The 20,584-nt window shown below is 35.6% G+C and overlaps 2 protein-coding genes across 2 annotated transcripts; both read left to right on the forward strand.

Moving 5' to 3' along the window:
- The first annotated feature begins 2,570 nt into the window (after positions 1–2,570).
- On the forward strand, positions 2,571–10,015 carry LOC130053974 (voltage-dependent anion-selective channel protein 2-like). The gene is made up of 9 exons (XM_056161820.1): positions 2,571–2,697; positions 6,880–6,953; positions 7,047–7,178; positions 7,367–7,487; positions 7,678–7,788; positions 7,919–8,035; positions 8,463–8,610; positions 8,874–8,931; positions 9,060–10,015. Exons 2-9 carry the CDS (start codon positions 6,890–6,892, stop codon positions 9,149–9,151), a joined length of 843 nt encoding a protein of 280 aa, XP_056017795.1. The 5' UTR covers positions 2,571–2,697; positions 6,880–6,889; the 3' UTR covers positions 9,152–10,015.
- A 4,592-nt stretch (positions 10,016–14,607) lies between these two features.
- Positions 14,608–20,413, forward strand: LOC130053976 (cerebellar degeneration-related protein 2-like). The gene is made up of 4 exons (XM_056161824.1): positions 14,608–14,827; positions 17,013–17,125; positions 18,539–18,687; positions 18,814–20,413. Exons 1-4 carry the CDS (start codon positions 14,770–14,772, stop codon positions 19,826–19,828), a joined length of 1,335 nt encoding a protein of 444 aa, XP_056017799.1. The 5' UTR covers positions 14,608–14,769; the 3' UTR covers positions 19,829–20,413.
- Positions 20,414–20,584: the final 171 nt, after the last annotated feature.

A 20,584-nucleotide genomic window follows, 5' to 3' on the forward strand; every position in this document is an offset into this window, starting at 1 on the left:
TCATTTATTATATCTTTGATAAAAAAAAAAAAAAATCTGAGGAGCCGGATCGACTAAGCAAAATGAGCATTTAGGGGGTCCGGGTCCGAGTCCCGGTCTGGTCCGTTGCATTTTCTTCCTCTTTGTTACAGTGTTTACCCTACGGAGCGCCTAATGAACTCATTTAATTGAAGATATCTAATTATTTTCAGATATCATCAATTCAATTCATGCTCGCATTGATTCTTGATTTAATTATCTCTTAAAGAGGCATGGACACGATTTGAACTGAAAATTTTCAAATTTTATTTTTCCATTTTTCTTGTTTGGAATGCTTAACTAACATATTTCTAAAGATGAACCAAAATTTGAATATCAGTTGTTAGTTATAAGTAAGCTGAGCACTTGCAATTCTTTGTTATGTAAACATTACAAAGCTCGTGCCATGTTTTTGTTTACATGATTAGACTGCTTAATAAGAATACAGCATGTTTAAAACAAAATGAGATGTGCCAAACACTAGAAAATATTTAATTGTGTTAAGAACTCACTTATAAATTGAAAAAAAAATCTGCTTTAAACGAAACTTTTATTAGTTTATTTAACCTATGTAAACAAAAACATGGCATGAGTCTTCTTTACATAACAAGGACTTGTGACCTCTCTATCTCCCATGCGCCTTGACTACTGACATTCAAATTTTTGCTGATCATTAGTAATACCTTAGTTAAGCATTCTAAACATTAAAAATCAAAAAAAAATTTAATTTTTTTTTTTTTTTTTTTTTTTTAGCTCAAATCGTGTCTATGTCCAAGGGACTCGTTCACGACTTTTGAACAAAATATTTTTTTTATTTTTCTCATTAAACCTTAAAAGTATAACTCATTTAATGTTGACAACCAAAATTAACCTTCTGAATGCAAGATTAAAAGCTATATTTTAACTTTAAATCTGTGTTATGTAAACAAAGACTCGAGTCTTTTTATGTATATATAAAGAAACAAGTGAAATATAATTCTGTAATATAAAGCATCTTAATTTTGCATAGCCACAAATTTTAACTTTTAGAAAACACAATTTACCAGAAATATGCTTAAAATGTGAAACAATAATAAACTTAGATCGATATCCATTTCTTTTGAAAATTTCGTAATAACTTGACATACCGCAATATTTGTTTACAAACAAATAATGAACTCTCTAAATGAACTTCTGTGATAATGTATAACCTTAATTTTTATGTATAATCTTCTAAACATATTAGACAGTCGATTTTGATCATTAAAAGTGAAAAACAAAATTTTGTGAAAAATTAAGAGGTTCGCACCTGACATTTGGACTAATGTCAGTCAATTTTTTGGGAAGTATCTGTATGGGTACGTCGAAGCCACCAATCCTGGCCAAATTAACATAAACTCAAATAATTGAATATATCTTCAATTATTTCAAGATATCATCAATTCAATTATTGCTCTCTTTCATTGAATTCTTCAATTGAATTAAAGAGATCCTCAAATTATTTATACCGAGCTCTGAATAAATTATTTTGAGCAATATTTCTACGAAAATGATGCTCTCATCAATTGAATTGAAGAGTGCAATAATTGAATTAATACTGGCATCAAATCTATTATTGCTCTCATTAATTCAATTGATGAGAGCATCAATTTCGTAGAAATATTGTTCAAAATAATAATTCAGAGCTCGGTATAGATAATTTGAGGATCTCTTTAATTCAATTGAAAATATCTTTAATCATTTACAATGCTTTTGTATAAGGAATTAATGCGCGCATCAATTCTTTTAAAGAGAGCAACAATTCAATTAAAGATATCATTAATTCAATTGTAAACATGTTGAATTGAAGATATCTTTAATTCTATAGCTGTTCTCTCTAAAAGAATTATTGCTCTCCTCAAATGAATTAAAGATATCATTAATTCAATTGAAGAAAGCAATAATTGAATTAATACGCGCATTAGATCAACTATTGCTCTCATCAAATGAATTAATGCGTGCATCAATTTCATTATTGCTCTCATCAATTGATTTAATGCGCGCATTATATCAATTATTGCTCTCTTCAATTGCGAGCATCAATTCAATTGTTGATATCATTAATTCATTTGAAGAAATCATTAATTCAATTAAAGCGCACATCAATTCAGCTGAAGAATTAATACTATCATAAATTCAATTAATGCGCGCAATAATTCAGAATTGAAGATACCATTAATTAATTGAAGAGATCTTTAATTAAATTGTTGCGCGCATCAAATGAATTGATGATATCTTTAAATAATTGAAGATACACTATTTCAAGTGTTCACTACTATCATGAAAAAGTGGTGAGCAAGGTATCTTGTTTAGAAAAAAAATATACAGGTAAACGATAATCATAAAAGAAGCAATCTTTCAATTTTTCAACTTTCAGAGAAATGAATGACCAGATATTTTAATATATTATTACTTTTGTTGGAGGAGTTTATAATTTGTTCCAAAAAATTCCTAAAACTTGTGTCATTTTATTAATTTCACCCCCTGAAGTTTACTTCAATTCGTGGATCCGCCCCTGGTTGAATAGGCCAAGGAATTACGGAAATAGCCGAGTTGTCACGATTGGCATTTTCTGCGCGACTACCGGAAGCGAAGATTGTGACCTTCAGCGTGTGTTCTCGATAAAGAACAGTTGCGTTACATTTTACAAGTCGGTACAAAGTAAGTATATAGAAGATTACTCTTGTCTAATGGGTTTGCATTAAATAGCTATATATGTTTTTTCCTTTCATGTATTTTTTTAAGGACATGACAGGGATTTAAGATCACTAAATGCTCTGAGTGTGCCCAGTGCTGAGGGATTGTCCTTATACCATGTCCTAACAATAATCTGTGTTAAAATTGACGTCTTTGTATCATAGTCATTGTACTTTACAGTAAATATAAATAATATATATTTTAATATAAATAGCCTGATCTCAAGACCGGATGGACACGCCCAATATACCAGAGCCGTCTTTGCCCGGATGCATATATTCTAGTTAACAAGCTCTCATTTTAAAATAAATTTGGACAAATATTACAGGTCCTTCAATACATAAATAGGTAGTTACCGGGTTTGGGGGCACTAGGAGTTAAGAACCCTCCTTTTGAAAAATGATTAGTCCAGTTTAATATTGACTTTCGTTGAGAAATCTAAGGTATTCATTCACACTTCTGTAAAACATAAAATAAGATAATAATTAAAAAAATACTGGTTAAGGAACAAGATATAAAGTTATAAATCATATTTGAAAGGTTCAATATCATCAATGGAAGCTTTATGTTTTAATATTGTATATTAGATAATACAAAGGGACTAAGTGGGTGCAAATTTATGGGGTAAAGTTAAAGTTCATACTAAATAGGTCTAGACACTCTCTGGTTTAAAATATACCTGAAGTTTTTAACATAGGCAGGGGCGGATCCAGGAATTCCGGTTACGGGGGGGGGGGGGCACCACTTTGAGGCAAGGGGTCTGGGTCGAAATTCTAGTTGGGGCCCAGGGGGCAAAGCCCCCGGAACTCCTGGATTTTACAGATTTTATAGGACTTGAAATATGTCTATTATTTTTAAGTCATTTGTACTATTTTCTATCATTATTATAAGGTGAAATTAGTAAAATGAGGCTAATTTTAATGATTTTTGGAAGAAATTAAGTTCTCCCAATAAAGTAATTCAAGGAATCAAAAGATTTTGTCATTTATTTCACTGGGAGTGGAAGAAATCATTGCTTCTTTTATCGTTTAGTACATTTGTTTAACCAAGATGCCACGAATTACCTTAAATTTATAAATTTTAGGGGGCATGCACGTTGACTGCCCCCCCCCCCCCCCCCCCCTATAAATCCGCCACTGATAGGTGTAAACACTAATCACCACCTAGTAGACTCTGAACAGTACAGACCTGTTGAAGTTTAAATTTTTTTACCCAATCTAGTAAATTTCTTCAGACCCCACTTGCCCAATGGACAGGTAATGTATCAAAGTCAATGTCTATCCTGTGAAGGGAAACAAAAATTGCAAATTCTGCAGTTGCTGCGCAGGGTTCGAAATTAACCTTTTCAAGCACTAGTCCGTACAAACTAGTGACTATTGATATTACTAGTCCGCAAAGCATTTCACTAATCTGTCCAATATCAGTCTATGCGAAAGTTTTTTGGACCACACAGGACATTCGATCTTGTGTATTGTGTAATCAATGAACACACCAAACCGAACCAAATTTTGTCAGACCGAAAAACCTAATGTAAAAAAGTGAAACGTGAAAATGCAAAACCAAGGGAATCTTGTTTAATATACTAGTAATACTATACCAGGGATCCCTCCTGTATAATACTTTAGACAGTCCATGCGGTTTTAATCACATTCATTTACGTATTTGGATTTGTGTGCTATTTTTTACTTATAACAAACATTTAAATGACTCTGCATCAAAATAGTAAAGCTCAAAAGCGGACACTGAGACATCGGACATTCCGGTCCGGTGTAAAAAATGATGCATCGGACCTGAGGCACTGCACATCTGTCAGGTCCGACGGTCCAAGGTCTTTCGCATAGACTGTATTATATCATAGGAACTGTCGGAAAGGCCGAATGTCCTGACTGTAGGCCATGCGTTATGGACGAGTCACACAGACAACTCTGGTGTGCCTTCCAGAAAAATTAATTCAAACTGAAGAAAACTTTCTGAGCAGTTTTGGAATATCTACATGTAGTCATCACGGGGCGTGGGACGATAATCGGTACATAGCTAGAAAATCTACCACAGTACACAGAAACTCCCGTCGGAAACTATATGTTTGGCAGTCCATTGTCGGATACCGGGTATCTGACGGAGGCAGTTAAATGGATACAAGAAAACTTGGAATAAAGAATATTCTGCCTAAGCGTTCTCATTTATATAAGATAAATTTATCGAGCTTCAATATTTACATGTTTGATTCATTAGATTTGATTATCAACGTTTCGATTAACTTGCACAAGAAAAATGACTACCATGAATTTTTCAATCTTACAAAAACGTATAGGTACTGCAGGTAACACAGATAACATCCTGTGTATTTGGGAAGGTATATACAAGCAAGGGTTTCCTCGGGCTCTGGGCTTCACACCTGCCTTAAATTAGCCCCGCCCCTTACTTAACTTACCTGAGGAAAACCGACCGGTTGAAAACCTCGGCCTTTAAACATATGGAAAGAACATTTAAATTCTTCTTTGTTTCTTTTTATGCTCCCTGAAATATTTTTGGGAAGCATATAGTCACTGTCATGTCCGTTCATCCGACCTCATAATTCTAAACCTTTCATCAGAAATTGATAAAATTGATCAAAAATGTCCCTTGAGACAAGGTTATCGTGGTAAATGTCAAGGTCACTCAGAACATTAAAAAAAAATATCTTTATTTCAACAATTTTTAGCTCACCTTTTTTGATCGCCTTTTGTCTGTCTGTAAACTTTTTACATTTTCGACTTCTTCTCCAGAACCACTGCGCCAATTTCAACCAAACTTGGCAAAAAGCATCCTTAGATGAAGGGCTTCTGAGTTTGTTTAAATGAAGGGCCAAGTCCCATTCAAATGGGAGATAATTACAAAAATGTGCATGAAAGGTGAAGATAACGAAGAGTGATCTATCTCATAACACCTATAAGCAATACAAAATAGAGATCAAAATTTTGCTTACAAATACATAGGGAAAATCTTTAAAAAAATCTTCTTCTCAAGAACCACTGGGCTACAAAAGTGTAAACTTACAAGAAAACTTCCTGACATAGTGCAGATTCAAGTTTGTTAAAATCATGACCCCAGAGGGTAGGATGGGGCCACAGTAGGGGTTTTACATACAAATATGTAGGGAAAATCTTAAAAACCACTGGGTCAGGAAAGTACAAATTTACATATAAGCTTCCTTACATAGCATAAATTCAAGTTTGTTAAAATCATGTCCCCTGGGTGTAGGATGGGGCCACAATAGGGGATCAAAGCTTTACATACAATTATTTAGGGAAAATCTTCTTCTCTAGAACCATTGGACCAGAAAAGTTTACATTCACATGAAAACTTCCTGACATAGTGTAGATTCAAGCTTGTTAGAATCACGGCCCCCAGGGGTAGAGTAGGGGCACAAAAGGGATCAAAGTTTTGCATACAAATGTAAAGGGAAGATCTTTAAAACCTTCTCACGAATTACTGGGCATATTCAAGTTTGTTAAAATGATGTCCCCTGGGGGAAGGATGGGGCCTCAATAGGGGATCAAAGTTTTACATTCATTTCAATAGTTTTTGATATTTTGGACAAAGGTCTCTCAAGGTCATTTTGGAAAGGTTAAAGCCACTCAGGACATATACCTTATCTTTAAAAAAAAGTGCCATATTTCAATAGGTCTTTTGGAGGGGGGGGGGGGTGTCAACGAGTGGTGACTATTATTTTCTAATTGATTAGTAGCATCATAGATCTCTGAATGACCATCAATCAATCATTGGCGACAATCGTTTCATCATTACAAAGTCTCCTCTACCAAATCTGTGAATTTCGTTGCCAGCTGGGTCAGAGGTTTTGTTGCTAGCAGTAGGCTAAAATCAAACCTCTCTGAGTCTCACTTTGCTGGATATACAGATAATCACAGCAATTGTCTATATATCAAGCACAGTGAGAGGTTTGATTTTAATCACTGTCATTTAAAAATTTTCTTCTTAAGAACCAATGGGCCAGAAGAGCTGAAATTTACATGAAATTTCTTTTTTGTTAAATCTATTAAAGGTTAAATAATGAAATTCCTTTCATTAACTTGAATTTAGAGTTTTGATTTTCGGTAATCTATGACAGAAATTGTTTATCTTGCACTTGTGGCATTTTATTTTTAGTCATAAAATAATGGCACCACCAACATATGGCGATCTTGGAAAGGCTGCAAAGGATATTTTCAGCAAAGGATACAGTAAGTGACTGTTCAATATACATGTACCTCAACAATTGAATTTGAATTCTGTGAAAAATGCCCTTTTACTGAGTCTTATTGATGTAATTTCAGACTATGGGGAGTGGAAGCTGGAGGCAAAAACCAAAACAGATAGTGGAGTTGAGTTCACAACAAGTGGTAGTCACAGCGACAAAGGAATCATCAGTGGAAGTCTAGAAACTAAATATAAATACTCCGATCTCGGTAAGTTGTCTCTCTCGAAAATATTGTACATTTATACATCTTTTTAAAAAATGGGAAAAAGAAACCCAAAATCTGCTTTAATGTTTGTTGATATCAATACTGAATATGGTTTTTTTAAAAGTACATATTCAGTTATCTGCATTTTTTGCATACCAATGCACCACTAAAGCTTTAATCCATTACTTCAGGTCTCACATTCAAGGAAAAATGGAATACTAGCAATGTGCTGTTCACAGAAATTGCCATTGAAGACCAACTAGTGAAAGGACTGAAACTGGAATTCAACACATCTTTTGCGCCACAAACCGGGTAAACACAAAGTTTGAAATATTGCTTAAATTAAGAGCATTGGATTTCATTCCCTGTACATTTCATAAACGTGTGCTTGGACAGGATGTATTTGTATTCAAGATTTTTTAACTGCAAATATCTCGTTTGTTTTACCAGATCCTCTTTTGCAGTACACATTAAAAATTTTGATAGAACACTTTTCTTGTAGAACAAAGAGTGGAAAAATCAAAACCAGCTACAAAATGGATTATGTAAATCTCGGTTGTGATGTTGACTTTGTGTTTGCTGGACCAACCATCAATGCAGCAGCTGTTATGGGGTAGCTATTGAAACATTGAAGTTGTAAATGCATGAGCATCCATAAGTTCTTATGTTCAAAGTTCTAAGAAGATGTCTTTCTAGTAGAAATGATCAATTGAGGAAATACAAGTACATGTTTTACCATTTAGATACAAGGGCTGGCTAGGAGGATATCAGATGTCCTTCGACACATCCAAATCTAAATTGACAAAGAATAACTTTGCAGTAGGTTATGAAGCTAGTGACTTCACCATTCACACCAGTGTGTAAGTACTGCATTTAATGATTTTTAAAGCCATTAGATATTTACTTACACTAATAATACAATGATATACATCATTGAGTTGTCATATAGATGCAATATCTTGCCATGCACAATATTACTGTTGAACCATTTAGTTGGCTTTTAAAAAAATTTAAAGTATGATTTATTTTGCCATTTGTGCATTATCTTAAATTAATGGGTGGGGGTGCTTTTCAGTAATATTGTATTGCCAGTAATGTTGCAGACAAAGTAATTGGTAAACACTTATTTTATTATTTGTACCAAAATTGGTGTTTGTGTCATTATTCAGTAACAAAGGTTACTACAATATCAGTTTTGCTGGGTAAACTGAAAGCACTCTTAAATGACCCATATAAAATGATGACTAAGCAATATTTTGTCATGTATGTTTTACAATGCCATTTAAGGAATGACGGAGCCGAGTACTGTGGCTCCATCTACCACAAGATCAGAAGAGATCTAGAGGGAGGAGTTAAACTCGCTTGGTCCTCTGCCAAGAGCTCATCACTGGAGCTGGGCACCAAGTACAAGATTGATGGTGACTCATCTGTATCTGTAAGTCCTTCCAATGATAGAAGATTTTATTGACATTGAAGTCGATTTTTTTTGTGCATGTACATGCTTGACTGAGAACATAGTCTCTGACAGTGTTTTCCTTCAATGCTTAGTATAGGTTTATACTGAAAACATGTGCTCTATAGTTATTTGAATCCTCTTAAAAATTTCAGAGATATAAGTGAATTTCTCTTGCTTTATGATAGAAATATTGACTAACATTGGTTATTTACTTACATTTGTACAATTAAACCTTTCAACAGGCCAAAGTAGACAGCAACAGCAGAGTGGGATTAGGATACACAACAAAACTTAGAGATGGTATGTTTTGTAAAATAAAGAAAAAACGGATAAAATTTAAGACACCAGAAATTTTTCTAATCTCTCTGCATAAATTTTCTTTGAATTTTGTGATGATAGATTTGATTGCCATTGACTTCTGATTACAGGAGTTAAACTGACTTTATCTGCTCTTGTTGATGGCAAGAACTTCAATGCCGGAGGACACCAACTGGGCCTAGGACTAGATTTTGAAGCTTGAGTTGTGACATGAGTGACTTTGTTGACTTGTAAAATGTAACCCGGACATTCAACAGTGAGAGTGGACCTCATCAGATTTATGAGAACTGTTTCTTTTTATTCATCATGTTACAAAAATTCTTGTCTTCGAAAAAAAAATTCTACTGATTTAGCTTCTTTGTGTCATTGTATGAAACCATTAAGGAAAAAGAGTGCTAGTAAACTGATCTGATGTCTTAGAAAAGTTTTGCTTTTGTTTCTAGTTTTGTTTGATTTAATGGATGGTTTTGTTTAGACGTTTGGAGGAGGGATAAATTGCTGGCCTACAGTTGTGTGTGATTTGATGGCAATGGATTTATTTGAGTGGGTCATTTTGGTTGATGAGATCACCAAAAGATGGTTATCAAAACATTGTACATTGATTCTTGTCAAACAATGTCATGTTCAAGCTCACCATTACTGATCTGTAAAGGATATTTAATTTGCAGTTAATCCTCTTGTCTTCGATGTATATCTTTGAATAAAATGTGAAGAAGTGGTTCACTATATCGCTTTAATAAATATTTTGAAATTGTTTCAGATTAAAAATGCAAGTTTTAAATGGGATCATTGGTTTCATCAGAACTACTTCAGTAATCTCTTTAAAAAAGACGTAGATGTTTCTAATCCTGTTTGAACAATCATGTGTCTGTAGATTTTTAAGTTGAGTTATAAAAAATTCTACAGAGAAGGTGTATTTATTTTATTAAACAATGGATTTATTCAATAATGTATTGATGTTTGTAAGCAATATTTAATTAATCTACATGTAGCACTACATGTTCTGTAGAAGTAGCTAGATTTAACGTGTCTGTACTTGTGCACCACTCATTAAAAGTTTCCTAAATATGTTTCTTTTTGTTGATACCTAACTCCACATTACCAGTGTTAATAATCACCTCACTTTAATGAAGTCTTTACTGCAAACAGTACAATTTCAGAATGATAGAATTATTTTGGTGCACTTGTGAAGTTTAACATTACCAGAAGATTGCTTCAAATCTCATGCAGTGGTTCAAGGAGTAACGGTAAAAAAAAAATCGATTGGAGTTCCTTAATATAAAAAAGATTTTTTAACCCAATGTTCATTAGTAGCTTGATTTAAAACAGATTGTTTTAGATCAGTGTCAATTGGTAATTTTGAAGACTTTTTTTATCAATGTTGATTATTAACTTAAAACACCTTTTTCAATCCGTGTGAATTACTAAATTAACAAGAAAAAGCTCCATGTTTGATCTGACAGGGTGAATTGTTTGTCTATGTACATTGTCTGCTAAGTTTAAATCACAGTTATATATCATTGGTTTTGGTTCCACACACTTTTACTTGCATTTATGCAATGGCGAGTCCAGAATGTTTTGCCAAGTGCATAACTCCCAGTACACAGGTACTTACTAACAGCCATTTTCAAACATTTCAAAAATACAAGTATAAGAAAGTAAGGATAACAAAGAGAAAGACTGTTCTGTGTTTGAAAATCTATTCCCAATACCATCCTTTCATGGATATGCATGTAAATTAGTATAGAAACAGTTTAAATAATTTGTAAAATTATAATAATGTTGCATGCAATTAAGATTTTGAAATTTGAATGAAAATAACCTGAAATTGAAAAATAGGCTAACATACAATAAAGTGGAGAAAATCCGCCCAATGTAAGTATTGCCCAGAATGCATGTAAATTTGCAAACTTGTGCTGTATAAAAGGTTGAAAATGCAGCAGTAGTGACACAGGTGATTGGGGATATCTCCAGGCTCTTGTATAATGATGCTCATAAGTTTATGTACAATCATGTATTTTATAAGGAAATGTAACCATAAAAGGGGCCTCGGAAAAGCAGGCATCTTATCGAATAGGGCATGTTCCCGGGACTTTTCCTTGATAGGTTCACAGCAATGTAAGTACATGTTCGAGTACCTGTGCACCTTTTGTGGCGGATCCCCCCCCCCCCCCCCCCCCCCCCCCCCCCCCCCCCCCCCCCCCCCCCTTTGGATTCCCTAAAAATAAAAGCGAGAAGAGAATGACTATAGAGTTATTAAAATCTTAGGCGATGGAAATTTTTTATACAATTGTGCGTCAACATTTCTATCGGGTGATGATAATTCAAATTATCTTTTATATAGTTTGTATCGGTAATATTACATTTATTGAAGTAAATCTGAATGCATTTTAAAACAGGATTCGTTTTAAAATCAAGATTGACAGATTTACGTTTGATAATTATACAATAACATTAATCCAAATTTGAATTTAGAAATACAAATTGATAGCATTCCTGTTAAGTTGTCGTTTAACTAGATGTTAACGTACGTTATAACAACTCTCATTTCAGTGGCGGATTTAAGGAGGGGGGAAGGGCGCAGTCGGCGCCCCCCCCCCCCCCCCTAAAATTTTCAAATTTAAGGTAAATCGTGGTGTCTTGTTTTACACAAATGTACTAAACGATAAAAGAAAAAATAATTTCTTCCACTCCCGGAGAAATGAATGACACAATCTTTTTGATTTCTTGAATTACTTCATTGGGAGGAGACATAGTTTAAGCCCTGTAAAATCCGCTTCGCCCCCTGGGCCCCCACCTGGGCTTCGCCCTGGACCCACTGGGAGCCTCGAGGCGGCCCCAAACCCCATGCCTCATAAAGTGGCGCCCCCGTAACCGCAATTCCTGGATCCACCCCTGCATTTCCTCTTCAACCCCCCCCCCCCTTGAAAAATTTCTAGATCCGCGCCTGACCTTGCATTGATTATGTGCATTAAACATTGAAAACCAGTGACAACCCAGATCTATATCAAATGGCACGTTCATAACCAGCTGCAGAATTGGGTGGCTCTCTCGGGGAATAATTTGGACACAACCTCAGCGTGCTAGTGTACAGTTCTACAGCTAATTCACAGTCAATATCATCATCGATAGTACCAAATGCAGTCAAAATTTAGTTCACAAGAAATTCCATGATTTCCCTTAAATTGTCTTTTTATATTCCACCTTCAATAACTTGTAGAAACCTATTCAGTCTTTACTATTTGCTGTAGTTGAAGTGCTTATGTATAGCGCACAGGGCCTTAGCAGTAAGGATTGGTTTTTGGGTTTTTTTGTCCCAACGCCTATCGCGACATGAAGTCTTGGTTTTTAAGGTATCATCCAAACTCCTCTATATCCCAACCAACTGGTGAAGGAACAGTCACTTCCTACTTTTTATTTTAAAAGTAGAGCTCGGACCCACGACCCCCCATTTACACCCTTAGTGTATACTGTAATTGTCGAGTCACTGCGACCTCCCAATCACACCCTTAGTGTATACTGTAACCATCGAGTCACCACGACACCCCCCCCCCCCCCATTTACACCCTTAGTGTATACTGTAACTGTCGAGTCACCGCGACCCCCCATTTACACCCTTAGTGTATACTGTAACCGTCGAGTCACCGCGACCCCCCATTTACACCCTTAGTGTATACTGTAACCATCGAGTCACCGCGACCTCCCATTTACATCCTTAGTGTATACTGTAACCATCGAGTCACCGCGACCTCCCATTTACATCCTTAGTGTATACTGTAACCATCGAGTCACCACGACCCCACCCCCACCCCCCATTTACACCCTTAGTGTATACTGTAACTGTCGAGTCACCACGACCTCCCATTTACACCCTTAGTGTATACTGTAACCATCGAGTCACCACGACCCCACCCCCACCCCCCATTTACACCCTTAGTGTATACTGTAACTGTCGAGTCACCACGACCTCCCATTTACACCCTTAGTGTATACTGTAACCATCGAGTCACCACGACCCCACCCCCACCCCCCATTTACACCCTTAGTGTATACTGTAACTGTCGAGTCACCACGACCTCCCATTTACACCCTTAGTGTATACTGTAACCATCGAGTCACCACGACCCCCCCCCCCCCATTTACACCCTTAGTGTATACTGTAACCATCGAGTCACCACGACCTCCATTTACACCCTTAGTGTATACTGTAACCATCGAGTCACCACGACCCCCCCCACCCCCCATTTACACCCTTAGTGTATACTGTAACTGTCGAGTCACCGCGACCCCCCATTTACACCCTTAGTGTATACTGTAACCATCGAGTCACTGCGACCTCCCATTTACATCCTTAGTGTATACTGTAACCATCGAGTCACCACGACCCCACCCCCCATTTACACCCTTAGTGTATACTGTAACCATCGAGTCACCACGACCTCCCATTTACACCCTTAGTGTATACTGTAACTGTCGAGTCACCACGACCACCCATTTACACCCTTAGTGTATACTGTAACCATCGAGTCACCGCGACCTCCCATTTACACCCTTAGTGTATACTGTAACCATCGAGTCACCACGACCCCCCCCCCCCCCATTTACACCCTTAGTGTATACTGTAACTGTCGAGTCACCGCGACCCCCCATTTACACCCTTAGTGTATACTGTAACTGTCGAGTCACCACGACCCCCCCCCCCCATTTACACCCTTAGTGTATACTGTAACCATCGAGTCACCACGACCCCCCCCCCCCCATTTACACCCTTATAGTGTATACTGTAAACGTCGAGTCACCACGACTGGTTATCTACTAAGAGATCCACTCTTTCCAAGAACTCTGTTAACATCCATCCCTTAACAGTAATGTAGTGTATCATTTACTAAAAGATGCACGACTTTAAGGATGAAGGTTAACTGATTTTCTTTGAGGATACCCTTAAACGGTAATGTAATATATAATTTACTAGTTAGTACTTAGATACACGACTCTAAGAAAATATAACTATCAGGAATATTTGACTCTTCATTTCAAAGATTATTGTCTAGCGGAGGAGCTCAGTAGGTTAGCATTGCGACTGCAGAACTGTAGGTTGTGGGCTCCAGTCCAGCAGGGATTTTGCATTTTTTTCGCTTTCTACTAAAACTGCTTTTTTGACTAAATAAAGTAAATTTGAAAGTTTTCAATTTCAAAATATTGTTGCACATATCCTCCACTTTTCAGCCATATCAAATTTCTCTGGTGTAGCATTCCTCCGGTTTTACAGATTTTCTTTTCAGGATAGGTTCAGTGGAAATCGTGTGTAAAAAAAATTATAATCAAAGTGTGAGTAAAGAATACTCCAAAATATGGATAAATAGATAAATAAAAAGAAAATAAAGTGCAGAGATAGACCAAAGATCTCTGGTGAAAGGTGGTCTATTTCATTTCCCCTCTGTAAAGCAATAAACAGTTCTGCTCTCTTCCGAAAAATTGCGATTTTATCCCCATTTCATTTATATTTTCAGTTTTGTTTTATTGCAAGAAAGCGTGATAACCACGTTAGTCTGATTTAGTACCAAAAGAAATCATAATATAGTTTCCCCCGTCCCCTGTACTTGCAGGACAAGACGATCCCCCATTTTAGTCACATATAGTCACGTGACGGATCATGTGACGTGACCTGTATGTCAGATTTGATATGTTTCGCCACGTATAATGACGTACTGCAACCCGTAGTGTTGTGGTAAGGATAGTGCATAGTGGAATGAGGCCTTGCGAAGGGGGCAATTCACGTAGATGGAAAATATATAAACAGACGATAACCTAGGATAAACCATGGACGACGACTTAGAGGTTCAGGACGATCAGCAAGACGAGGATTGGTATCAGAACGGTAAGGAAGGTGGGGGATCCAGAAGCGTGGGGCATGATCAGAATTATTTTGAGAATATATTATCAATTATACACTGTACAGTTTGGAAAATATGGCAGGTACACGTGTTAGGATGAGTATTAATGGCATTCGTTGATGTCGGTATTTTTTATACGTGTTACAATCCGGTAGCGCGCCACGTTTTATATTGATCAAATTTAGTTTTAGCTGTAACCAGCCAGTCGATGTAGGAATAATTTCCGAAAAATCAATACGATGAATCATGCTTCATCCCTCACAGAGAGAAATCCTCCACACGGTACATGTTTTGTGTAGTACAGTTACTCAAGAGCTATCAATGGAGTGTAGTAGAAATAATGATAACATTAAATCTGTAATAAAGGGATCGGGAGATAATGATAAGAATGTTTAATCTGTAATACAAAGGAAAAAAATAAACATGAAGAAGGGTCATATTCATGTAGCTGCAAGTAAACATTCCGGACAACATAGGCCTACATAGTAGTATTTCAGTATGATGTAAACAATAGCCTGGATCTGCTATCAATTTCAGTATTTGATTAAGTGATAAAATCCGTTTATGAAAGATATTTGAAAAACTTAGCTTCATTAAAGGGACTGGTTCACGATTTTTAAAAAAAATGTTTTTCATTTTTTATGTTAAAAATTATAACTATTACTCATTTAATGTTAACAGAGAAAATTTTGACTTTTCTGAATGCAAGAATAAAAGCAATATTTTAGCATTAACTCTGTTTTGTAAACAAAAACTCCTGTTTTTTTTATGTTAACAAAGAAACCAGTGAGATGTTAATTCTGTGATATAAAGCATCTTGACTTTGCACAGTCACAAATTTAAACTTTTAGATGACACATTTTACTTAAAGAATACTTGTAATGTGATAGATATGATAAACTTAAATAGATATCCATTCCTTTTGAAAACATTGTAAACAATAACATACCGCAATCTTTGTTTACAAAACAAATAATAATAAACTAAAATGAGCTTCTGTGATAATGTATAACCTTAATTTTTTGTGAAACATTAGACAGTAGATTTTGATCAATAATAATGAAAAACAAAAAAAAAAAAAGGGGGGGGGGAGTGTGAAACTGTTCTTTTAAGGTACCATAGCAAAAAAAATTATGTGGAGTTTGTGCCTCCAAAGAAGTGGAAGATGAATTTCATTTTGTCCTAGTCTGTCATAGATATTCTCTATTAAAAAGAAAATACATAACATATATTGATGAATATTATTACATATCATCAAGTACATTTAAATTAATCCAGTTGTTGGGTTCACATCACATATCTACCGTGGTTGACCTTAGAAAAAAATATACATCCATTATGTTTTTCTGTTATGGAGTGCTGATTCACTGTACATAAATCTATATCTGTAATTTCCCCATATGACAAGTAGTACACTATATAACATGACCACGTGTCTGTTTTATGTTACAATTATACATGCTGTGTTTTACAACTACATTTGTACAGTATTCTATACAATTTTGTTTTTATGTGTTATGTTCTGGAACTATGAAACACTTGATCTGCCTCCCCCCCCCCCCTCCCCTCCTTTTTTCCCCTTTAGACTGTGAGACTTATTTTGTTAGTAATATTTATGAATTTACTGGTGTATTGATGGTTTGTAATTCCGAGGGCTGAAACGATACGCCCCCTTCACGATACGATACATATTGCAATACTTATGCCAGGATTCAATACTTTCAATACAATACAATTTACAGAAGAAACCATTAATAACATTGAAGAAAAAATTAATTATCAAGATTCAAAATCATAATTTTAAAAGCAAAACTGCCAAACAGTGAGATGCCTGTTCGCTGTAGTTTGAACTGATACAGTTTATTATTATTTTCGTCAACCTCAAAGCAAACAGTTCGAAAATCGAGGCAATGAATCGAATATTGAATTGAGCGTTTATATTGAACAGTATCGATATTTCGGTGAATCGTTTCAGCCCTAGTAATTCCAAGGTTATTATAATTTAATAAACTATAATACTCGTAGGATATCTGACAATGAAGATTATCATTTTCTTAAAAGTAATGATATAATGAGTGGAGAGGGTTAAAAAGAACAGAAGAAGAAAAACAGCATTTACAATCAAAGCAGGGGCATCTTTGTTTTATTTCTCTCTAATTTTTTTTTTAGACCTACAGTTGGCCGCGGAATTGGGAAAGGCCTTACTGGAGAGAAATCGAGAACTAGAAGCTCAAGTCATTTATCTTCAGCAAATCAACAATGAACAAAACATGGAAATTGAGGTAAATTAAATATTAAATAGAGTATGTTTGCCTTAGAGCTGGCCATTTTATATATAGAATATATGTGAACCAACTTTGGAGTGACTCAAAACTGACCCAGTCATCATTACCTGGTTTCTAGGACGATGGAATATTTCCCTGTTCTGTCCATTAGTTTGGCAATGTGATTAGACATGGATGTAACAACACGACATGTTCACGTTTACATAAATCCACTCAGAAACAACCACATGATGGTGGAAGTAACCAAATTATTTATTGTATCTAAATTTATTATGTCTTTTTGTTAAGGGGGCTCGTTACACCAAAATCTTATTTAATGGTTGTTTAAAGCACCTCATATGAAGTATGATTTCACCATCGAAAGGGTGATACAAGCTCAGAATTATTTTATATGAAGTTTTTCCCCAGATTGATATAAAAGGTGTTTAGTTTGCAGATACGAGAATTTATAGTCCAGATTTCTATGTTATTTGATGCATGATATGAGTATCTAATAAAACATGCCAAAAAGACGGATGTATTACTGTTATTTGTTAATTTTTTTTTTTTAAATCTACGGCTAGAATCTTCAAGAAACATGTCATTTGGAAACAAAATATATTAGACACATATATATTTTTAAAAGAAATTGAAACAAAAATGACCAAATTTCAGATATATCGCCATTTTATATATATTAGATTCAAACCATAGAAAAAATTCCCGATCAAAATTGATAGAAATCACAAAAAATAAATGATTAAATTGTTGCTAATTTTATGAACTTTTCCGATCGGGTTTTGTTTAAATTAAAAAAGCTTAATATTTCTGAATATTTGCCATTTCATTTCAATTTCTTTTTAAAATATATTTGTCTGACCCCCCCCCCCCCCTCCCCTGATTTACATGTTTCTTATTCGTAGATTTAAAAAATATTAACAAATTATGTTTTTAATTTTTTAAAATAGTATTTATTTTTAAAAATTAGAACGTCTATCTGAATCTTTTAGCACATTTTATTAGATATTTATATCGTGCATCAAGTTATAGGGGACTTTAAAATCTCTGATTTGCAAACAAAACACAGTTTTTATCATTCCAAGAAGAAAACGCACAAAAAATCATAGAATTTGTATCACTATGAAGTGCTTTAACAAGTCATTATATAAAATTGACGCACCCGCTCCTGTTAGCGCGAAACTGTTTGATCGTATCACCCATGTAGCCAGTACTCTACATTAGATCCAAGTGTTTTGCGTTATCAGGAGCAGGTGCATCAGGTGTCCGTGATTGAATAGAAATAGGATGTATTTAAAATAGTATAATCTTCACTTTCGCCACCTGTATAATATGATCAGATGTCTTATGGTATGATTGCACTTCCATTCCATTTGAAACTCTCCATAATGCATAATAATTTCTTTTCTCAAGTACATTACACGGCAGTTGGAGACAGTCAGAGATAGCAGCGAGTCACGCATGCGCATCTACGAGGAGATGGACAGAACCTCACAGGAACTGGAAAAGACAAACCAGAGACTCCATATAGACGCCAAGACCGATAAGCAAAGAATAGAGAAGTAAGTGTTTTCGACTGGTATAATCAAATATACTGGATAGAGATATATGATGAGTAAATTCTTCCTTCGCCACTGTTATGGCTAGATAGCTGAGGACACAGTTTTTATATCAGTGTATTCTCTTAGGTTGATGAATACCGTTTTACAGTTGGAAGAAAAATGTGACGATTTGGAAAAAAAGGTGGAAGACATGAAAGCAGAAGAAAAGCGTTTGAAGCAAAAGCAACAGAAACAAGATAATCGACGCGCAGTGAGTTTGGCCAGTCTCCGTGAGAAGGAAAGGAATTCCTATCTTAAAGATATCCTAAACGAAGACTGCCACTGGACATACAACAATCAATTCAAAAAACTACCTCTAAATCCTTACGAACAGGAGATAAAGAGTCTCCAGGAAGCTGTCAAACAGCTCAAAGCGCAGGCGCTAATAGACAGGAGAAAGAAGGAAGACCTTGAAACGGAAGTGTCGTTACTCTGGGATGAAAACGCTGGTCTGGAAAAGAAAGCCAGGTCACTAGAGGAAAACGTGAAAGAGAACAGTTATCTAAAGTTTGAGATACAGCGACAAAAATTGAATCTTGGTAAATACTGTAAACAGTGTTCCAATGACTTAGTGGAGCTTAAAACAGCTATTGAAAAGGAGATAGAACCAGATGAACCGCAGGTCGGCGCAGGAAAACTGGTCCGATTGGAAAGTGGAGGAAGTGTGTACGGAAGCACAGAGTCTTTGAACAAAATCGTCCCTGATATCCAGGAGGTCTCTCCTGTCGATGACCAGGATACCAGCACAGTATCTATCCTGGACGAACTGGAAACACAATACAAAAACTTGTTCAAGAAGTACGAAGATCTTCTACAAAATAAAAGCAAGCGGCCCAGTAGTTTCCACGAGAGTGAGACTTTCGACGAAGCTCTCCACAAACAGTTGGCGGTTTCTCATAAAGAGGTACAGACCCTGCTGAAAATGCAGAAGACGACTAACACTTCTGACGCTGCGTCCTCATCAGAACAGGACACCAGTCTCCCTCACTACAAGTCTCTGTTCCGGGATATCTTTGCTACATTAAAACAGACACGGATAGACGAATCCTCGGAACAACCCGCCACAAGCCCGCATTCCGCTGAGCCCAAACCACTTGCATAATACCCTACGATCGTATTTTGATAATCTAGTCTTCAACATCAGTATTTATGTAGGCCAATAGAACAAATTCTAACACTGATTGATTAAAACTACCCTAGTCTTGCTAAAGAGGCATCAAACGCACAAAACTAATAGATTTATCATATTGTTGAAGAGCGTAATTAGAATATAAATCCCGCCGCACTAGTAAAAAGCGCTCTTTGTAAATATGGATGAAGGATTTAGCGTTGATCCTTTCCAATCTATGGTCTTCTGCGCTGTATAGACTTTCATTAGTGTAGGAATTGACTGTTAGTGTACGTGCAAACAATACTGCCATAAACATGTACATCAGATATATAATGTATAAGTAAATCAGTAGTGTGTGTGTCAGTATGTACTCATATTGTTTGTTCATTTATCAAAATGCTATGGCAGTGTTCATGTATTATTTCTACTGTTATTTTTACCACATTTTGTTAAGATACATACTCGTTCAAATGATATTGTTGTAATATATGGGTATATTATGTTAGATACATTATTTGCTGTCGAATGCAATCAATATACGTTGTTTTGTACCCGTTCAATAAAGTTGATATTGAAGCTTAGAGTTATCATTTTCATTCATGGAAAAGAGTTTCTAAAACTATTTTAATTGATTCATGGCACATGTCCGATTTCTTGATATACATACCTTATCCTTATGCAAGATGGCCCATTCCAGTAGAAATTCATGCAAGAGTTCCAGCAAATTAGAGTTGCCCTTCATTAATG

The sequence above is a fragment of the Ostrea edulis genome, chromosome 4 (genome assembly GCF_947568905.1).
Source record: "Ostrea edulis chromosome 4, xbOstEdul1.1, whole genome shotgun sequence".
Taxonomy (NCBI): Eukaryota; Metazoa; Mollusca; class Bivalvia; order Ostreida; family Ostreidae; genus Ostrea; species Ostrea edulis.